General features: G+C 41.7%; 1 protein-coding gene across 4 annotated transcripts in view; it reads left to right on the forward strand.

Annotated features, from left to right (window-relative positions):
* ACSL4 (acyl-CoA synthetase long chain family member 4) overlaps positions 1-18,551 on the forward strand; it is a 99,781-nt gene that overhangs the window by 78,847 nt on the left and 2,383 nt on the right. For 3 of the 4 annotated variants that reach the window (XM_081793982.1, XM_081793983.1, XM_081793984.1), the window contains exon 16: positions 4,822-7,743. In XM_081793982.1, coding sequence (XP_081650108.1) covers positions 4,822-4,979 — 158 coding nt within the window. In that variant the 3' untranslated portion in view covers positions 4,980-7,743. Of the gene's footprint in view, positions 1-4,821; positions 7,744-16,265; positions 16,546-18,551 lie in introns of those variants that run through there. The other variant, XR_014136864.1, reaches the window with a different exon arrangement.

Raw genomic sequence — 18,551 nt, forward strand, 5'->3', positions numbered from 1 at the left:
TTCCATTTTAATTAAACAAACAACCTTAAGTTAGCTTTAATACTGACTGTTTTTGCAGATCATGTGAACTTGAAAAACATTTGGGTTGGTTTCTATCTTTCTGAGTTTTAAGAATGCCCAGTTCTTTTTAAAAAAAAAATTTAACAATTATTTTTTGAGAGAGAGTGTGAGTGGGGGAGGTGCAGAGAGAGAGGAGACACAGAATCCAAAGCAGGCTCCAGGTTCCAGGCTGAGCTGTCAGCACAGAGCCTGTCATGGGGCTCCAACCTATGGACTGTGAGATCATGACTTGAGCCAAGGTCAGAAGCTCAACTGACTGAGCCACCCAGGAGCCCCAAGAATGCCCAATTCTTAGCAAGCTCTTGCCTATAAACCAACTAAATAGAGCTCTTTTATGAATTAATCTTAACAGTACCACCCAGAGGTAGAGAATATATATTTACAACATCTATGGACACACCTACAAATACACAAGATACAAACAAAGTCTTATAGCCTTTGTTTTACTAATATTTGTGGAGAGGACATTAAAAGCCCAATTTCCAAGTCTGTCTCTGTGTGTTGAAATAAAATATTACATTTCTTCTGCATGGGCTTATTCTAATACAGCATCCTAAAAAACTGAACATAGGGTATTTCATCCCATTTCTTCCCTTTTACAGAACAAAGCTAATTGCAAGATAACATTATAATTTCTGGGTCTGTTCATTATTTTTCTCCAGAGTCTAATGAACATTGTGGCCAAGCAATGTTGCATGTTGCAAAAAGAAGATCATTTTTTTAATTAAAAAAAAATGTTTATTTATCTTTGAGAGAGAGCGCGCCAGCAGAGGAGAGGCCAAGACAGAGCAAGAGACACAGTCTGAAGCAGGCTTCAGGCTCTGAGCTGTTAGCACAGAGCCCAACACCGGGCTCCCAACTCAGGAACTGTGAGATTATGACTTGAGCCGAAGTTGGATGCTCAACCGACTGAGCCACCCACGTGCCTCCATTTTTTCCCCCTTTTCATGGGTTCATAATGAAACATTGTCAAGTTTGGGGAAATACAGCCCATAGGGTTGCATTTGGGAACTGAATAGGCATTTCCAATTTTCCAATTAGCATGTGGCCCATTTGATCGAAAGATACCAAACACTGCAGCAAGAAACACAATAAATAAAGCCCAGAAGAGTGTTGGGTCCTCGTCAAAAGTCGGGACTTTGCCAACTGAACGAAACAGCTTCCTACTTGCTAGTTCTTCTTAAAAGTCAGAGGTTTACTGACTCAACCACATGGCTTCCTACTCAAGCTAAGAGAGCCAAACCAAAACCCCCTATTTGAAGGCAACTGAATGGGAGGAAGAAATAAGCTCACGTGCCATCCCACGTGAAGTACTCATCAAGAGAGGTCTGTCCAAACCAAACCCCAAAACTATTGCTGCAAAAGTTAAGCAGCAAAGGTCCGGTGCCCAGTCCAGCTGGGGCCCCAGGAACTGTCCCTGCAACAAGGAGCCTAGGCAGCTGCTTGGACTCATCATCAGACTCCTGTTCCCGGCTGGGAGCCGACAAACCATGTGCAATGAGCTCCTGGCTGGCTCACCACATTTGTAACCAAACTTGAGTTCACGTGCCTGACATTCAGCAGAGCCAATCACTGAGACATTGTGCAGCAAGGAAAGGGTTTAAGAGGCAGCCAGACAAAGAGACAGAAGGGCAAGCCTCAAATCTGCCTTCCTGAAGGGGAACAGGACAAGGTTTTTTCTTTTCTTTTTTTTTCTTTTCTTTTCTTTTCTCTTCTTTTCTTTTCTTTTCTTTATTAATAATCATAGAGGCTGGGGGGCACCTTGGGTGTCTCAGTCAGGTGAGCGTCCAGCTTCAGCCCAGGTCATAATATCACAGTTCACGAGTTCAATCCTCATGTCGGGCTCTGTGCTGACAGCTCAGAGCATGGAGCCTGTTTCAGATTCTGTGTCTCCCTCTCTGCCGCTCCCCCATTTGTGCTCACTCGCTCTCTCAAACAAAATTATTAAAAAATAATCATACGGGTTGGGATTACATGCACCTTGATGAAAAGGGCTGGGAAACTTATAACTGAATGAAGAAAGATGGAGCTTGCACATATAAGTAACATACATCCCATGTTCACTTTGCGGTGCAGACTTACCATTAGGAGGAGACAAAATATGGCCCCAGCCTTCAGGAGGTCCTCTTAGGACAAGGTGAGGGGCTAGGTGCATGCTCTGTGAGTCAGTATAAACTGGATCGGTGTCAAGCTCATTATCTCGGGGAAGGAATGCTTGTTCACAGGCTGGAGCCATATCCATGACCTTCAGTTTATACCTCTGCAGAGACATCTAGCGGGTTTGCTAGTGGGGTCTGGCAAGAAACCATAGCTGATTAGGGAGAAACACGTCTCTGAAAAACAAGCTTTAAATTGTTAGTTTCAACCTCATTAACCCCAGTGGGGCTTGCTTTCAGGTTACCTATCATAAGAATACAAACTGGAAAGTTTTGTAGTGATTTGACAACTACCAATGGCTAGGGAAACAAACAAAAAAACCCAACAATATTTGCTGCCACCTGCAGGCTGTATTTCATAATGTTGCAGGTAATTCATATAAAATGCCACGTGTAAAAATCCTGTTTGTTTTTTCTTCCCCCTGCTCTTTCTCACTTGTTGGCAGTGTATCCTGTTTATAAGAAACTGGGGTATTACCCATTGTTCTCTGAAGCTTGTGGTACTAGATAATATTTAGGAGTTCCCAAAATGAAATTTCCCAAAATGTACATTTCCCAGAATGTAGCCTTTTCCCCCTTTGAACAGGAATTTAGTTCATGAAGATTAAAAAGAGTCACTTTTATAAATATACCTAAATTTGCTTGTGTGCAACTGAAATAATATGCCTACCTTGTCCTGATTTTATCAGTGTTTCCGGAATAGGACTTATGTAAATAAGGGAAGTACAGTAAAACTTTGGATTGCCAGTAATTTGTTCTGTGACCATTCCACAAGATGAGCAAACATTTCCAATAAGTTTTAACCTGATAAACAAGCGATGTCTTGCAATGCAAATAGTCCGTGATGCTGAACGTCACATGATCACAACTGGGCCAATGGATCTTGAAGTTTGCTTTGATATACAAGTGCTTTGGATTACAAACATGTTTCCGGAACAAATTATGCTCGCAAGCCAAGGTTTTACTGTATTATGAAATAAAAGGTTTGGGAGCCAAATCTATAGCTGAGGATGTAACTGTATCCTTAACATCCAGATGTGACCTTGGGAACAGATGGGCTTATTTCTGGCACCTCCCCCATATCTGAGCTGTAATGTATCAACAGAGCAGACCTGGTTAATTTGGGCAAGTTTCATGTTCCTGTTCAGGTATTACTTTTAGGGATTTGGTTCTGTGTAATGGGAAAGATTATTTTTCCACACTCCAGTTTATATTTTTCTCTGATTTTAATGAGAAATTCAGTAATTTAATCCAGCTTTTGAAAAACTCAGGACTGGTAGTAGGTCAAAAACATCCCTGAGTTTGATTTCTTTTTGTGCTTGTCACTGAAACCAAGTTGTTTCTAAAGTCACCTAGGCTGTCTAGCAGTAGTTTTTAAACATGCAGATGTGTGCTCCTTCAGAATTGCTGTTTTAATTTTTTTTTTTTTTTTTTGAGAGAGAGCATGAGCAAGGGGTAGAGGGGCAGAGAGAGAGGGAGAGAGAGAATCTTAAGCAGGCTCCACACCCAGCATGGAGCCTGACGGGGCTCAGTCTCACAACCCTTAGATCATGACCTGAGCCCAAACCAGGAGTTGGAGCCCTAACCAGTTAAGCCACCCAGGTGCCCCAAAATTGCTGTTTTAAATAATTGCATATAAAATAAACCTCATCTGGGAGCTCCCTCACTGTCAACAAGGACCCTGCTTGGGATTCTGTCTCTCCCTCTCTCTGCACCTCCTACACGCGTTCTGTCTCTCAAAATAAATAAAAAAATAAAGCTCATCTGTAGATTAGCATTGCTGTTAATGGGTCTTCAGGATTTTAGGAATGAGCTTGTACTAATAATAACTTGATGGAGTGTAATTGAATTTAAAATTACTGAGTACTCTATTGATTGATTCTGTGTCCTTATTTTCTGTGCTCTGACATCTCAGCATGTGCTGAGTTGTTTAACTCAGGTGCAGTATGTGCCACCTCAATTCTTGAGACCATTTAAGTGTGAAATTCACAATCCCCCTTTTGATTCTAATTTGAATGCATAGTAAAGCTCAAGAAGAACGGCTGGCTAGCGGTTTAGGTCCCTGCAGAATGAATAAATACATACGTATGTATTTCCTGAGGGCTCTTAATGTGGCCCCGTGGATGGCAGTGAACGAAACAAAAACTCTGCTTTCATGGAGCTTATGTTCTAGCAGGTGAGACAAATATACATGATGTGTGGGGTGGCGATAAGTATTTTGAAGAAAATCTCGTGCCAAGGGATGGACAAAGAGGGTACGGGGACATCTGTTCTGAAGGGTCAGGGAAGCCTTCCCGAGGAGTAGCATTTGAGTAGACACGTGAATGAAGTAAGGAAATGAGCCATGCAGCTACCAAAAGGGAAGACCATCGCAGGCAGAAGAAACAACAAATAGGAAGGCTCTGAAGGCTTTTCCTACATATGGTAGGAATATGGTAGAATAAAATCTCTGTAGGCTAAAACTGTATTCAACTGAAACAATTCAGGTATAGTTTGAGAACTCTACGATGAAATTGGAAGGCACCGGAATCATTAATTAACTATTCCCTCCCATCTCCTCTTTCTTTCCCTCTCTCCCACCTTCCCCCTACCTTTCTCATTTCAGTGAATCTGGAGCGATTTGAAATTCCTATCAAGGTCCGCTTGAGTCCAGAGCCATGGACCCCTGAAACTGGTTTGGTCACTGATGCTTTCAAACTGAAGAGAAAGGAACTGAAGAACCATTACCTCAAAGACATTGAGCGAATGTATGGGGGCAAATAAAATGCTGCTCTGTCATTTACAGGTGTGTGGGAGGTTGTCTGGTGGTTTTTCAGTTCTAGAGTTTTAAGCCTTATTGAGCTGTCTGTTAGAATGTAAGGGGCGTATCATTCTAAAGACATGGTAAAAAAAAAAAAAAAAAAAGAAAGAAAGAAAGAAACCCAAAGTGATTAAAATAGTCATGGAGTCTACTTTAACTTAGTTTTTGCCTAGTTCTCATGAAGCTGAAATCGAAAAGTTGTTTCCCGTTAGCTGTGTCATTAATTTTAGAGCAAAAATTCTGCTTTTAAAAATTAGCCTACCATCTGCTTGCTCTCTTAAAGGAAAATATTGAATGTTGAACAAAATGAACTGGAGCTGGTGTAGAATGTAGTTTGAGGTAATTTGCATCTTCCAATGTCTACTGTCTTCCTAGTTCAGAAGAAGCTTAAATATTAAGTATGACAAAAGAAATATGTACTAACACTACTTCAAAGCAGAAGTGTTGCAGGGCTTTAAAATTCTCTTCCAACAATTTATCTTGAAGGCAAAATTCAATCATAATATAATCTACAGAATCAAACAGTACCTTGGAAACCATTTTAGGATTCATAATTGTTGGCGTAGGTTAGACATAGAATCATTGTAATGTTGTGAATAATTACAGTGCCTGAAGTCTGAATACAACAACATTAAATGCACCAAAAATTACTTAGTGATATATTTAAAGGGAAATTGGTTTTTTTTCTTTTTTTTTTGGAAACTCAGAGGTCTGAAATCAGTAACTGTAATTATTGGAACGACTTAAGAGTAAAGTACATTTTGAAGAATGTCGAGAGTTGTCTTTCTAGGTTTGTTCAAAAGAAAGGACTGATACCATGGGTAAAATGGTAAAAAGTGAAATCACATTTTAACAGGAAGTATTTTTATTTTCTGTGTTCAAAAAGGTGATGAAATCCATTAGAATTACCACCTGGGAAAGAATTTCAGTTCTGGATTTATCTTTGATAACAGGGATTGATTTGAAAGTATACTCATATTAAATTAGCCTTGTAATTTAAGGTCTGCTTGCTGTTGCTGATTTGATTCATTTAGCTTTAATTTGAGCAAAGCGGGTGATGATGAATGACCTCCCCAGTATTTTGTTTGAATCTCTGAATGATTTGCTCGGAGGAGTTTGGGGAAGTTAAAGGGAAGGATACACTGTTACCCCTATTTTCCTGTCTGTGGGAAGAGTTGAGAAACTGGAAATGCTAGATCAGGGAAAAGGGAAGATACTCGATAAGGGACTGATAACTTGTGCAGTAACTTGGCAATGCGGGCTTCTTTTTGAATCTTTCATTAAGATCTGGGATTCTACATCTGACAGATTTTCACACTTGAACCATAGTTACTGTAAAAAGCAAAACTTCTTAATACTGTTATTCTTTGCACTTTTTTCTTAATCATTATATATATATATATATACATACACACACATATATGTTGCTGACATTGCTTTGTACAGACATGGGCCACCACTGCAACAAAATACATTCTTTTTGCTCTAAGATATTTATAATGAAAATATTTAAATGTTCTGTATATGGTGGTGAAAAGGAAAAAATAGTCTGGTGTTGTTATAAGCAAGAATGAAGGTTTTTGTTGAGATTTCTGTTCAGTGTTCTGCAATGTCAAATTCAAGGCAAGCACTCTGAAGTTATGTGTATGTGAGTATTGTCATTCTTCCCGACTTGCCTTTGAAGAGTGAATAACCATCATCATCAAGTAGACTACTGGTCAGCTTCTGCTGTTCTGGCCCACTGTTGATCCTTTAAGGATGATTTCCTTAGATCTTTTATTCAATATGTGAATTCCCCCCCCCCGCCCCATTTGGAATGGTGATTTTAAATATGTGAATGCATGCATACCCCAGTGTCTTCACCCTGACCCATTCCCATCTCCAGAAAGCTAGAACACTGCCAACTAATCTGTTGTATAGGTCCTTTAGAAACATGGAATTAACACTTCAAGTTGGGTGCTGCTAATTCTTTGGGAAAATCCAAATATTGTTAAGGGACCAGGGAGATGCCACTACCCCCTGATTTTTCATCCCCCCCCCCCAAAAAAAAATATATATATATACATGTTTATGTAAACCGGTCTTTCCATGTTCATAGTGACTTTTCGAGTATTTGAGGCTAAAGATTTTAATCCTACATTTTTATACCTATTTAAATTGTTCACTGTTATTCTGACATGTCAGCCATCAAATGAAGTTGTACTTAAAGATTTTACTACAGTTCTGTATATTTCTAAATCGAACACTTGTGACTTTTGCTTTAATTACATGAAAATATCTTGCCTCCTTGATACTTGTATTGCTTCTTTCTTGTTTTTCTTCCTAGAGTGGAAGGATATAATTGTATGGCTTTTCAAAACCGAGATACAGGTGAATGATTCAAAGAGTCAGAAGTTAAGGAGAATAATGTTTCTTTGGGGCATAAAGACTGATTCATAATAATCCTTGCCTATGTTTTCCTGATAGCACATGACAAATGTCTCTGAGGTGACAAGAAGAAGACAGGTTAATGATTGTGTGGTATTTGGAACTTGGAGAGAAATATTTTAATTTTCAAATGTAGTTACAAATGATAATGTATTCATATTTTGTACTTTCTGTTAAAAATGCACGATCGCAGGATTGTTACTTTGATTTTTGTCTTTATTCCTAATGAAAAACTTGGTTTGTTCTTGTTTTTAAGTTTGCACTCGAATCTTAAGAAATAAAACCATCCATATCAAGCCAGTTTGTGCCTAATGATGTGCCAAGATAAAAATCTGCAGATAAAAATCCAGAATATTAGCCAGACTTTCTTCCTTCCTTCCTCCCTCCTTCCCTCCCCTCCCTTCTCTCTCTTGCTTCCCCCTCCCTCCCTCCCATTCTTCCTTCCTTTCTTCTTTAAAGTTTGTTTGTTTGTTTGTTTGTTTATTTATTTATATAATCTTTACACCCAACATGGGGCTCAAACTCACAACCCCAAGATCAAGAGTCACAGGCACCTCTGACTGAGCCAGGCAGGCACCCCTGTTAGCCAGACTTTTAAACACATATTTAAGAAGTACTCAAATGTAGGAGCGCCTGGGTGGCTCAGTCCGTTGAGCAACCGACTTCGGCTCAGGTCATGATCTTGTGGTTCGAGGGTTCGAGCCCCTCATCTTGCCCTGTGCTGCCAGCTCAGAGCCTGGAGCCTGCTTTGGATTCTGTGTCTCCCTCTCTCTCTGCCCCTACCCCGCTCACGCCCTCTCTCTCTCTCTCTCTCTCTCACAAATAAACATTAAAAAAAAATAAAAAGTACTCAAATGTAGGTTTATGGAATTGCATTAAGCAGCTAACCTGGCCTGTGTAAATCCCATCCATTAGTTTGGAGCGCTGGAACCCAAAGCTGTTACATTGATACAGTTCATAGAGTAGACCTCCTTTGTAACACTGCTAATTGTGGAACAAAACACAGTCCTGTCAGTGTGGATTATTAGTAGGTGCTAATAAATGATAACTGTTATCTTTAGGCTACTTAAAATTTAGGAAGTCAGTTTATCTGAGTTATATGAGGGTGTATGTTATTACTATTATTTTTTAAACGTTTATTTAGAGAGCACGAGCGTGAGCAATGGGAAGGGCAGAGAGAAAGGGAGAGAGAGAATCCCAACCAGGCTCCACTGTCAACACAGAGCTCGACACGGGGCTCAATCTCACAACCCTAAGATCATGATTTGAGCCATAATCAAGAGTCAGACACTTAACTGACTGAACTACCCAGGCACCACAAGATTTTATTTTTAAGTAATCTCCACACCCAATGGGGGCTCGAACTCACAACCCCGAGGTCAAGAGCCACATACTCCATGGACTGAACCAACCAGGCACCTCTATGAGGGTGTCTGTCATATAGTGTTAGCGCCCTGGGACCAGACTGCCTCAGTCTGGTCACTAGCTGGGTGACTGAGCAGGTTAATCTACACCCCTCCCCTGCATTCTTCCATCTGAACAAATGGGATTGGTTGATAATAGGATCTACCTCACAGGGGGGTTGTGAGGGTTAAAACGCGTTAGTCCAGGTAAAATGTTTGAAACATAGTAAGCTTTTGTTAGCTATCATCATCATCATCATTATAGCCAATCTTTGTCAGTCAGGTTAACATATCAACATACTCCTGCCCAAAAGGATCGCCAGTCCCTGAAGACTGTGGAGAGTTCTGGATATAGAGGTGAGGGAGACCTGGCTCATTCTATCACTGGCTTTGTAACCATGGGCAAATCCCAAAATACCCTCTTAGCCTTACTTTCTTCTTCCTATATTAAAAAAATAAATACAAAGGCCAAACTTCAAAAAAGATACCCTTTGTTTTTTTATTTTATTTTAGTGTGAGCATGGGGCAGAAGGGGAGAGAGAAAGAGAGAGAGAAAGGACCTGAAGCAGCCTTCATGCTCAACATGGAGCCGGACACAGGGCTTGATCCCACGACCCTGGGATCATGACCAGCTGAAATCAAGAGTCAGATGCTTGACTGGCTGAGCCACCCAGGTGCCCCTGTTTTTGTTTTTTTTTTTAATGATGCCCTAGGTCCCAAAGTTTCCTTCAAGGAAGTGAGGCTGTGGATGATGCCATCACAAGAAGTGAGGATTCTGCCAGGTACAAGGAGTCTGCCACTCTCTTGTTTAAAAAAGAAAACATCCACATTCTGTACACATAATTTAAAGAAGGGCTTTCAAACATTTTTTTTACCGTGATTCACAAAGCTGTGCACACCCACTGACATGTACGTAAAGCGATATTCTGTGAAACTGTTTGTTTATGTGAAAAAACAGTATTGACTTGCTCACCAACTTTCTATTCTATTTCATTTATTTAAATTCCGGTTGTGATCCCCCCTATTGATTTCACAACCCTGTAAAATACTGCGGTGCAACAGCACTTTCTGTGAAGTTGGCAATGTCCTGGATCTCTCCTATCCCTTACAGTAGCCACTAGCCACGTGTGGCTGCTTAGCATTTGAAAGGGGTTAGTGTGACTGAGGAACTGAATCTCTAATTTCATTCTCCTGTTAGCACACCTCTAGGGAATTTGCAAGCCACTTTTGGAAAGCATAGGTTTAAAGCCCACTACCCTACCAAGTTTGTGAAAGAAAGCCATCCCCTGCCCTCATTCCTCCTGCTTCCTCTACCTCAGAGGCAACCACTTTTTAAAAAATGATGTCATTTTAGGGAAAGAGGGAGGGAGGGAGACAGAATCTTAAGCAGGCTTCACACTCAGCATGGAGCCCAACTTGGAACTTGATCCCACGACTCTGGGATTATGACCTGAGCCGAAATCAAGAGTCGGAAGCTCAATCAAGCGAGGCACCCAGGCAGCCCATCCACTTTTGACTCTTAGTGGATTGTTTTGGTATTTACTGACTTGTATCTAAATAACGTGCGTGTGTTGCTACCTCTCTGCTTTGTCCTTATCCATTGACCTCGCGATACAGGGGCACACTTCCCATCCTGTCAGTATAGAAGTGTAATCAAATCAGTAAGTTTCAGTTAGAATAACTATGCTAGTCAAGGCTGAAACGTGTGGAGGAAAGCTATGATGAATTCTCCTTTCCTGCACTTTGAACCCCATAGTGCTCATAAGAAGTCTCTCATGCGTTTGCTTGGTTTTCTAAGGATTTAACCCCAGTCTCTCCACCAAGCGTCCATATATCTCCTTTCAATGTTTGCAGACAATAAGAATTCGAACAATTTTTCATCCCTGGAAGAAGTATCTCCTAGAACCTTCCGACCAATTTCAAGCTAGATCGTTCACCTTCCTTTACCTTAAGACTATCCCTCCATTAACTTAGAATCTAACTTCACTATCATCCTGAGAGTTCCCGTCACCTTTAATCACAGGTTGCACCTCCTGTTTCCTGTATCCCATGTCTTTTTCTTTGGATTATTTCCTCTTTTTGATGGAACACACCCCACAGTAGCTTACTGAGAAGGGATATATGGGAGGTACATTTGAGACCTTCAATTGATCATTTGCTTGGGTGTAGAATTCTAGATAGAACATGTCCCCTCCCTGTTGAAAACATTATTCCACTGACATTAAGCTTCCAGTATTACTGTGGCAGTTCAAGGGCATTCTGATTTCTCCCACCCCTTCCCTAGGACTTGATTTTTTTCCCCCCAGAAGCTCATAAAATCTCCATGTTCTCTGTAATCTCATGACTGAGCTTTGCTGTATGTTTTCATCCATTGTGCTAGGGCCATTTCAACCCAGAAACTCATGTACATCTGTTCTGGGAAATTTTCCCGAGTTATTTCATTGACTTCTTTCCATTTTCATTGTTCTCTCTCTCACGTCTGTTGTTCAAATGGTGAATCACTTGGGCTGATCCTTTAATATTCTTTGTGTTCCTATTTTTCATCTTTTAAAAAATTCTGTCTGGGAGATTTCCTCTCTTGGCTCTTTCAAACTCCTGATTTTTTTTTTATTTCTGGTATTGTGTTTATGATTTCTTTTTTTTTTTTCAAACAAAGACATATTTAATGATAAACACAGTTCACTATCAGTAAATGGCTATTCTTTTGGTTTTGGTTTTAGTTTTTTTTTTTAATTTTATTTAAATCCAAGTTAGTTAACATATAGTGTAGTAATGGTTTCAAGAGTCGAATTTAGTGATTCATCATCTACATACAACACCCAGTGTTCATCACAAGTGCCCTCCTTAAATGCCCATCGCCCATTTAGCCCATCTCCCCACACACCTCCCCTCCAGCATCCCTCAGTTTGTTCTCTGTATATAAGGGTCTCTTGTGCCTCAGTCGGTTGGGCATCTGACTTCACTCAGGTCATGATCTCACAGATTGTGAGTTTGAGCCCCGTGTCAGGCCCTGTGCTGACAGCCCAGAGCCGGGAGCCTGCTTCAGACTCTGTGTCTCCCTCTCTCTCTGCACCTTCACCACTTGTGCTATCTCTCTCTTCTTCAAAAATAAAGAAACATCAAAACATTTTTTTAGAAAGAGTCTCTTATGGTTTGCCTCCCTCTCATTTTTTATCCTACTCAGTGGAAAAAAAGAATGAAATCTTGCTGTTTGCAACAACATGGATGGAACTAGAGTGTATTATGCTAAGTGAAATAAGTCAGTCAGAGAAAGACAAATATATGATCTCACTCATATATGGAATTTAAGAAACAAAACAGATGAACATAGAGGAAGGGAATAAAAAATAACATGTTAACAATTGCTAAGAGCTGGAGTTTTTTGTTTGTTTTTTATACATTCCTTTTTTGAAGCTTTCTGTTAGTGAATGGTAGGGTTTTTTTTTTTTTTAAGTTTTTAAGCTTTCTGTATTCTGCAGAGCCAGTTTACAACTACTTGCTTTTTCCTGCTTGATGCTTGATTTTTTCTCTGTTCTTTAAAGGTTTGACAATTCTTGCCTGTTCATTTAAGAAGAAAGTACTAGAGGGGCGCCTGGGTGGCTCAGTCGGTTAAGCGCCTGACTTCGGCTCAGGTCATGATCTCACAGTCTGTGGGTTCCAGCCTCATGCTGGGCTGTGTGCTGACAGCTCAGAGCCTGGAGTCTCCTTCGGATTCTGGGTCTCCCTCTATCTCGACTTACTCTCTGCTCTCCCTCCCGTGCTCGCACTTTGTCTCTGTCTCTCTCTCCAAAATAAATAAACATTTTTTTAAAAATTAAAAAAAAAAAAAAGAAAGTACTAGAAAGCTGACTGGAAGGTCTGAAAGTGTGGGTGGAGCTCATGAAAAGAGTTTTGCTATCAGGTGATTTTGGCCGCGCCATTTGGCAAACCCCATGTCAGTATCTTCGGAGTTCTCCTCTAGGGCCAGCCCCCTTCAGAGAAGTCTCTTCCAATCTCTTGTATGGAGGGTTAACCTTGAATGACCAGTGTTCTGGGGGAACATGTACAAGGAGGTTGGGGGTCGGTGGTTTCTACATTCATCACACATACCATTGCTTAATTACCTAATTACCCTGTTTTCTGCACAGTTCCCCTGTGCTGTGCCCAATGTCTGCTGTTTTTTCTGCTTCAGTGTTCTGCTGTGGTGAGATGAGGGACAGCCATCAGCCCCGTGGTATGGATGAGGCAAGTGGTTGATGGATGTGGTTTTATTTTGTTTCATTTCTTTAAAAAAAAAAACAAAAACAAAACAAAACAGCTGCCCCAGGCTTTGGCCTGCTATAACAGAATACTGTAGGCTATGTGGCGTAAACAAACATTTATCACAGTTCTGGCGGTTAGAGGTCTGAGATCAGGGGGCCCATAGTGTTAGGTTCTTGGTGAGGGCCCCCTTCCTGATTTACAGACAGCCGGCCTCTTGCTATGTCCTCATGAGGCAGACAGCAGAGAAAGCAATGTCTGTGTCTTCTTATAAGGGCGCTAATCGTATTCATGATGGCTGCATTCTCATGACCTCTTCACCTCCCAAAGGCCCCATCTCCTAGTACCATCACATTGGGGGTTAGGATTTCAACATATGAATTTGGCAGGGAAGACACAAACGTTTAGTCCGTAACAGCAGCTTTTACCCAGTCCTTATTTTGGCTCCACCCTCTTTACCTCCACTTTTATTTTTATTTACTTATTTATTTTTAAATGTTTCTTTATTTTTGAGAGACAAAGGGCACAAGTGGGAGAGGGGCAGAGAAAGAGGGAGACAGAGGATCCGAGGCAGGCTCCGAGCTGTCAGCACAGAGCTCCACATGGGGCTTGAACTCAACGAACCGCGAGATCATGATCTGAGCCCAAGACAGACGCTTAGCTGACTGAGTCACCCAGGCGCTCCTACCTCCACTTTTAGAAGCACCCGGTGCTGCCATTTCTGGAGCCTTTTGGGCATTTTATGATATATAAATTAGATTGGTTCTGTTTTCCCTACTACGCACTTAGGATTCTGTTAAGATTTGACTTTCCATCAGCCTCTGGCTTCCAAAACATTGTTATTGTTGCCATTTCTATTTTCCCTGTCCTCATGGGTTTGCACCTTTACCAGATTTTATTTACAGTAGTTTTAGTGGGTTTTCTTTCTGGAATTCCTTTGTTGTTTACCCAGAAATCACCCCAAAGTTTATCAAATACGATGAAGTCTATATCTAAGTTACGAAGAAATTCTTAGCTACACACCAGAATAGCTACACTTAGAAAAACTGACAATACTAAGGGATGGTGAAAATGTGCAATAAAGTATCTGAATTCTCATACATTGCTGGAGGGAGTAGAAATTGGTACAACCGTTTTGGAAAGCTATTTGACCATAAAACTAAATATACATTTAACCAATGACCCAGCCATCCCACTCCTAGGGATGTACCCAAGAGAAATAAGTACTTTTGTCCACATACAAGAATGATTTGTAGCAGCACTATTCATAATGACCTAAAACTGGAAACAACTAAAATATCCATTATTGGGAGAAATTGTGGTAGATATATCCATACAAGGAAATACTACAGAGCAGATAAAAAAAAAATTAACTACTGCTACATGCATACAGATAGATAAATCTTGCAAATAATGATGTTGTATGAAGGGAGCTAGTCACAAAAGAGTACTTTATGATTCCGTTTATATGAAGTTCAGGAGCAGGCAAAACAGACCTATGGTGATGGAATCCAGAATAATGGTTTTTCTCTGAAGGGGATGGTATTATTGCCTGGAAAGCAGCATGAGAGAATCTTCAGGTCTGCTGGAAATGTCCTGTATCTTTGTTTCCTAACATTTGTTTTTGGGTTTTTTTTTTTTGAGAGACAGAGAGAGGCAGAGCATGAGCAGGGGAGGGGCAGAGAGAGAGACACACACAGAATCCAAAACAGGCTCCAGGCTCTGAGCTGTCAGCACAGAGCCCGACGCGGGGCTCGAACCCACGAACTGTGAGATTATGACCTGAGCCGCAGTCGGATGCTTAACCAACTGAGCCACCCAGGAGCTGCATCCTGTATCTTTTTTATAGGAGTATCCTGTGTAGAGTTGGATGTGCCTGGCCCGGGCAGGAAAGATGGGTGCTATAGTGAAGAAGGTGAAGGGTGGGTGTATTTGCATATATCGAGGGAGAAAAGGATGAACCAACTCGGTTCATCATATTCCATCTGAAATGTGCTAATCCTCCAACTGCTCACTCTTTGGAACAAGTGTGTGTAATTAATGGTGCAGGAGGGTCCAAGGCTCGTGTGATGAAGAACATCTTTGCAGGCCTGATTGGAAAGAAGTGGGCTTAGACAGCTGTGATGTAAAGGGCCAAGACAACGTGCCTAAAATTAAACACTAAATGCAGATTAGCCATATTTCTTTTTTTATGTTTATTTGAGAGAGAGAGAGAGAGAGAGAGAAGATAGGGGAAGGGCAGAGAGAGAGGGAGACACAGAATTCGAAGGAGACTCCAGGCTCTGAGCTATCAGCATAAAGCCTGACACGGGGCTCAAACCCACGAACCGCAAGACAGTTGGACACTTAACTGACTGAGCCACCCAGGTGCCCCAGATTAGCTACATTTCAATGTTTGCACCCACTTGTAGTTTCACTTGGGCTTAGTTTTTGGGAGATTCTCTCTTCCCGCTATTACCCCAGATCAGACCCTCACTCCTTTTCACCTAGAATTACTACACTGACCTCCTAACTAGTTTCGTGGCAAGTCTATCTATTCCTTCCATCAGTTTACTCCATCTTGTATATAAACCCACCAGACTGACTTTGCTAAGATACTGCCTTGTTGATGCTATTCTAATTTAAATCAAAATGTCATCTTGGTATTCAAGTCTCTGGATGGAGAGATCTCTCTACCTATCTTACCTCATTTCTCCAGCAGGGATCCTCCATTCAATTCACTTCTGTATTCTCCAGTATGTCAAGCTCATCCCTTCAGGTGGTTCTTCACCCTGGCTGCACTTAAGAATCACATGGGAAGGGGGTGCCTGGGTGGCTCAGTCGGTTACGAATCCGACTCTTGATTTCAGCTCAGGTCATGATCTCATGGTCTGTGAGTTCCAGCTCCACACAGAGCCTGCTGGGATTCTCTGTCCCCCTCTCTGTCTGCTCCTCTCCCACTTACATGCTCTCTTTCAAAAATAAACATTTTTTTAAATAATCATATGGGAAGATTAACAATATCAACAACAAAAACCCAAACAAACAGAAAGCACCTCTTTTTCGGACTAAACCAAAAATGAATTCACATAAGAGAGAACAATCTTCATAGGTTACCAAGGAAGGAGGCTCCTGGTTAAACGTTGGCTCCCATAACCCACTCTTATTTGTCTGAGATTGGTATTTCTTTTGCTTTGGCAGACTATTTCCTTTGACACTTGAAACCCTGAGAGATTCCCGAGAGAATGAGATCTACAAGCAGGATGTTTCTTGGGAGACATTCCTGAAGGGTGGCAAGGATCAGAAACAGGCTCCAGTGGTGAGGCCACTCAACATCAACTCAACTCAACCTAATTTGTATTTTTGCTTTGGAGTGGTAAGGAATCAATCAAACAACAAAGGTCAAGAGACTCCTGTGTCTTGTATCTCTCCAGAGAGACTTCTGCAGCAGAAATCTGAAAACGATTTCTTTCAAAGTCAGGTATTTCTTCATGTGCCCAGCTCTTTGCCAGCCCATGGTATTACAGGAGGCTCAGAATCAGATATACATATACACCTATATTTAGTACAGATGTGTCCAAGTATACTTTCTTCTTTATGGCCAACAGTCCTACCTTAGCTGTGACTTCAACGTTCCTTGGGATCGGGCACTCTAACGCCCACATTCTGTGTGGGATGGTGAATGGCACACATCAACCCAGGGCAGTAGTAACGTAGCTCCCCAAGAAGGGGTAGGGGACAGGGCCAGAGAGGGAAGTCAGGAAGTCTTTCTGCCCAGACAGTGACTGTTGGAAGCAAGAACAACTTGAGGGAGTTAAGATCTGTCCAGTTGGATCCCCAGCCTTCCCCTGGGAAGGAATTCTAATCCAGATCTGCCTTTCATTAGCCATCAGGATTCCTGAAGGTGAGAGAATTAACCTCTCACAGGGAGTCTGAGTGAAGGAAGAGTCTTCTGTTTCATTTCAGCAGGAGCCTCTGCTTGGTCTGCAAGAGGTCCCTTGGGTGCTCTTTGCTTCTGGATTCTTCCCTTGTGCTTATGATGGAAATAAGAGCTCCCTCGATCCTATCTCCCGGGGTTGTGGGTGGTCTCAGTTGGCCTTTGGTTTTGCTCAGAGAAGAAAAACTCCAAACTGGCCTGGAGCTATGGGGATTCAGCATCGTGTCTCCAGGAAGAAGGCTGTGACTTTATCCTCTTAAAACTTTGTAACTTTCTCTCTTTAAAGTTTTTACTTTTTTTAAAAAAAAAATTTTTAATGTTTATTTATTTTTGAGAGAGACAGAGTGTGGGGGGGGGGGAGGGGCAGAGAGAGAGGGAGACACAGAATTCGAAGCAGGCTCCAGGCTCTGAGCTGTCAGCACAGAGCCCGACGCGGGACTCGAACTCACAAACTGTGAGATCATGACCTGAGCCGAAGTCAGATGCTTAACCAACTGAGCCACCCAGGCGCCCCTCTCTTAAAGTTTTTTTAATTTAATTTAATTTAATTTAATTTTAATATATTTATTTTTTAATATAATTTATTGTCAAATTGGCTTCCATACAACACCCAGTGCTCATCCCAACAGGTGCCCTCCTCAATGCCCATCACCCACTTTCCCCTCTCCCCCAGCCCCCATCAACCCTCAGTTTGTTCTCTGTATATAAGAGTCTCTTATGGTTTGCCTCCCTCCCTCTCTGTAACTTTTTTTTTTTTTAAGTTTTTAAACATGGATTGGGCACTGGACTCTTCTTGGATAGTAGACATTTCTGTGGCAAGGCCCTCTTAAATTCCAATGAAATTTCTTCTGTCTTAAAGCACGGCACTTAATCTGCCATACTTTTGAGCCCTGTCCTGTTTAGTATTGCTAGGTGGCTACAGGGCAGGCAGGAGGAAGGTCTTGTGCCATCAGTGCACAATATCAGCCTATGGGGGTGAATTAGAAGCTGAACTGTGAGCGGAAGACTAAGTGTATAGGAATTTGGAAAAGGGAGAGATCCTTTCAGGCCTCAGTTGTCTGGGAAGGCTTCTTTGGAACCTCCAGTCTGAGCCTGATGCTGAGGAGGCCAGAGTGACTCTCACCGGCTTCTAGCTAATAACAAAGAGGGCATATTCATCTGTAGCAGCATCCCTCCTGTGCCCATCAGCCTGCAAGAACAAAGTGGGGTGAGAGCAACAGCGATCTCATAGCTTGACATTCTAGACCAATGGTCTTTCAGAGATTCCAGGTGTGCCTGAGATAGCGATGCCCTCTGCCCTTCAGGTGGTTGCTTTCTTGTTCATTGATCCCGGGGCATCCTGTGTGTTACTGATGTGTGCTATGTGGTGAAAGCTCGTGGAAATACTCTTCTGGATATATCCCTCTTCCTGGAAGGCATTGGAAACACGTGGTCACAATCCTTTGCTTTCACATATGCGGTCTCAGGCAGACTGAGCCACCCAGGTGCCCCAATGTTTATTTATTTTTGACAGAGAGAGAGAGAGACAGAGACAGAGACAGAGACAGAGA

This window comes from Panthera onca, chromosome X (assembly GCF_046562875.1).
Source record: "Panthera onca isolate mPanOnc1 chromosome X, mPanOnc1 haplotype 2, whole genome shotgun sequence".
NCBI lineage: Eukaryota > Metazoa > Chordata > Mammalia > Carnivora > Felidae > Panthera > Panthera onca.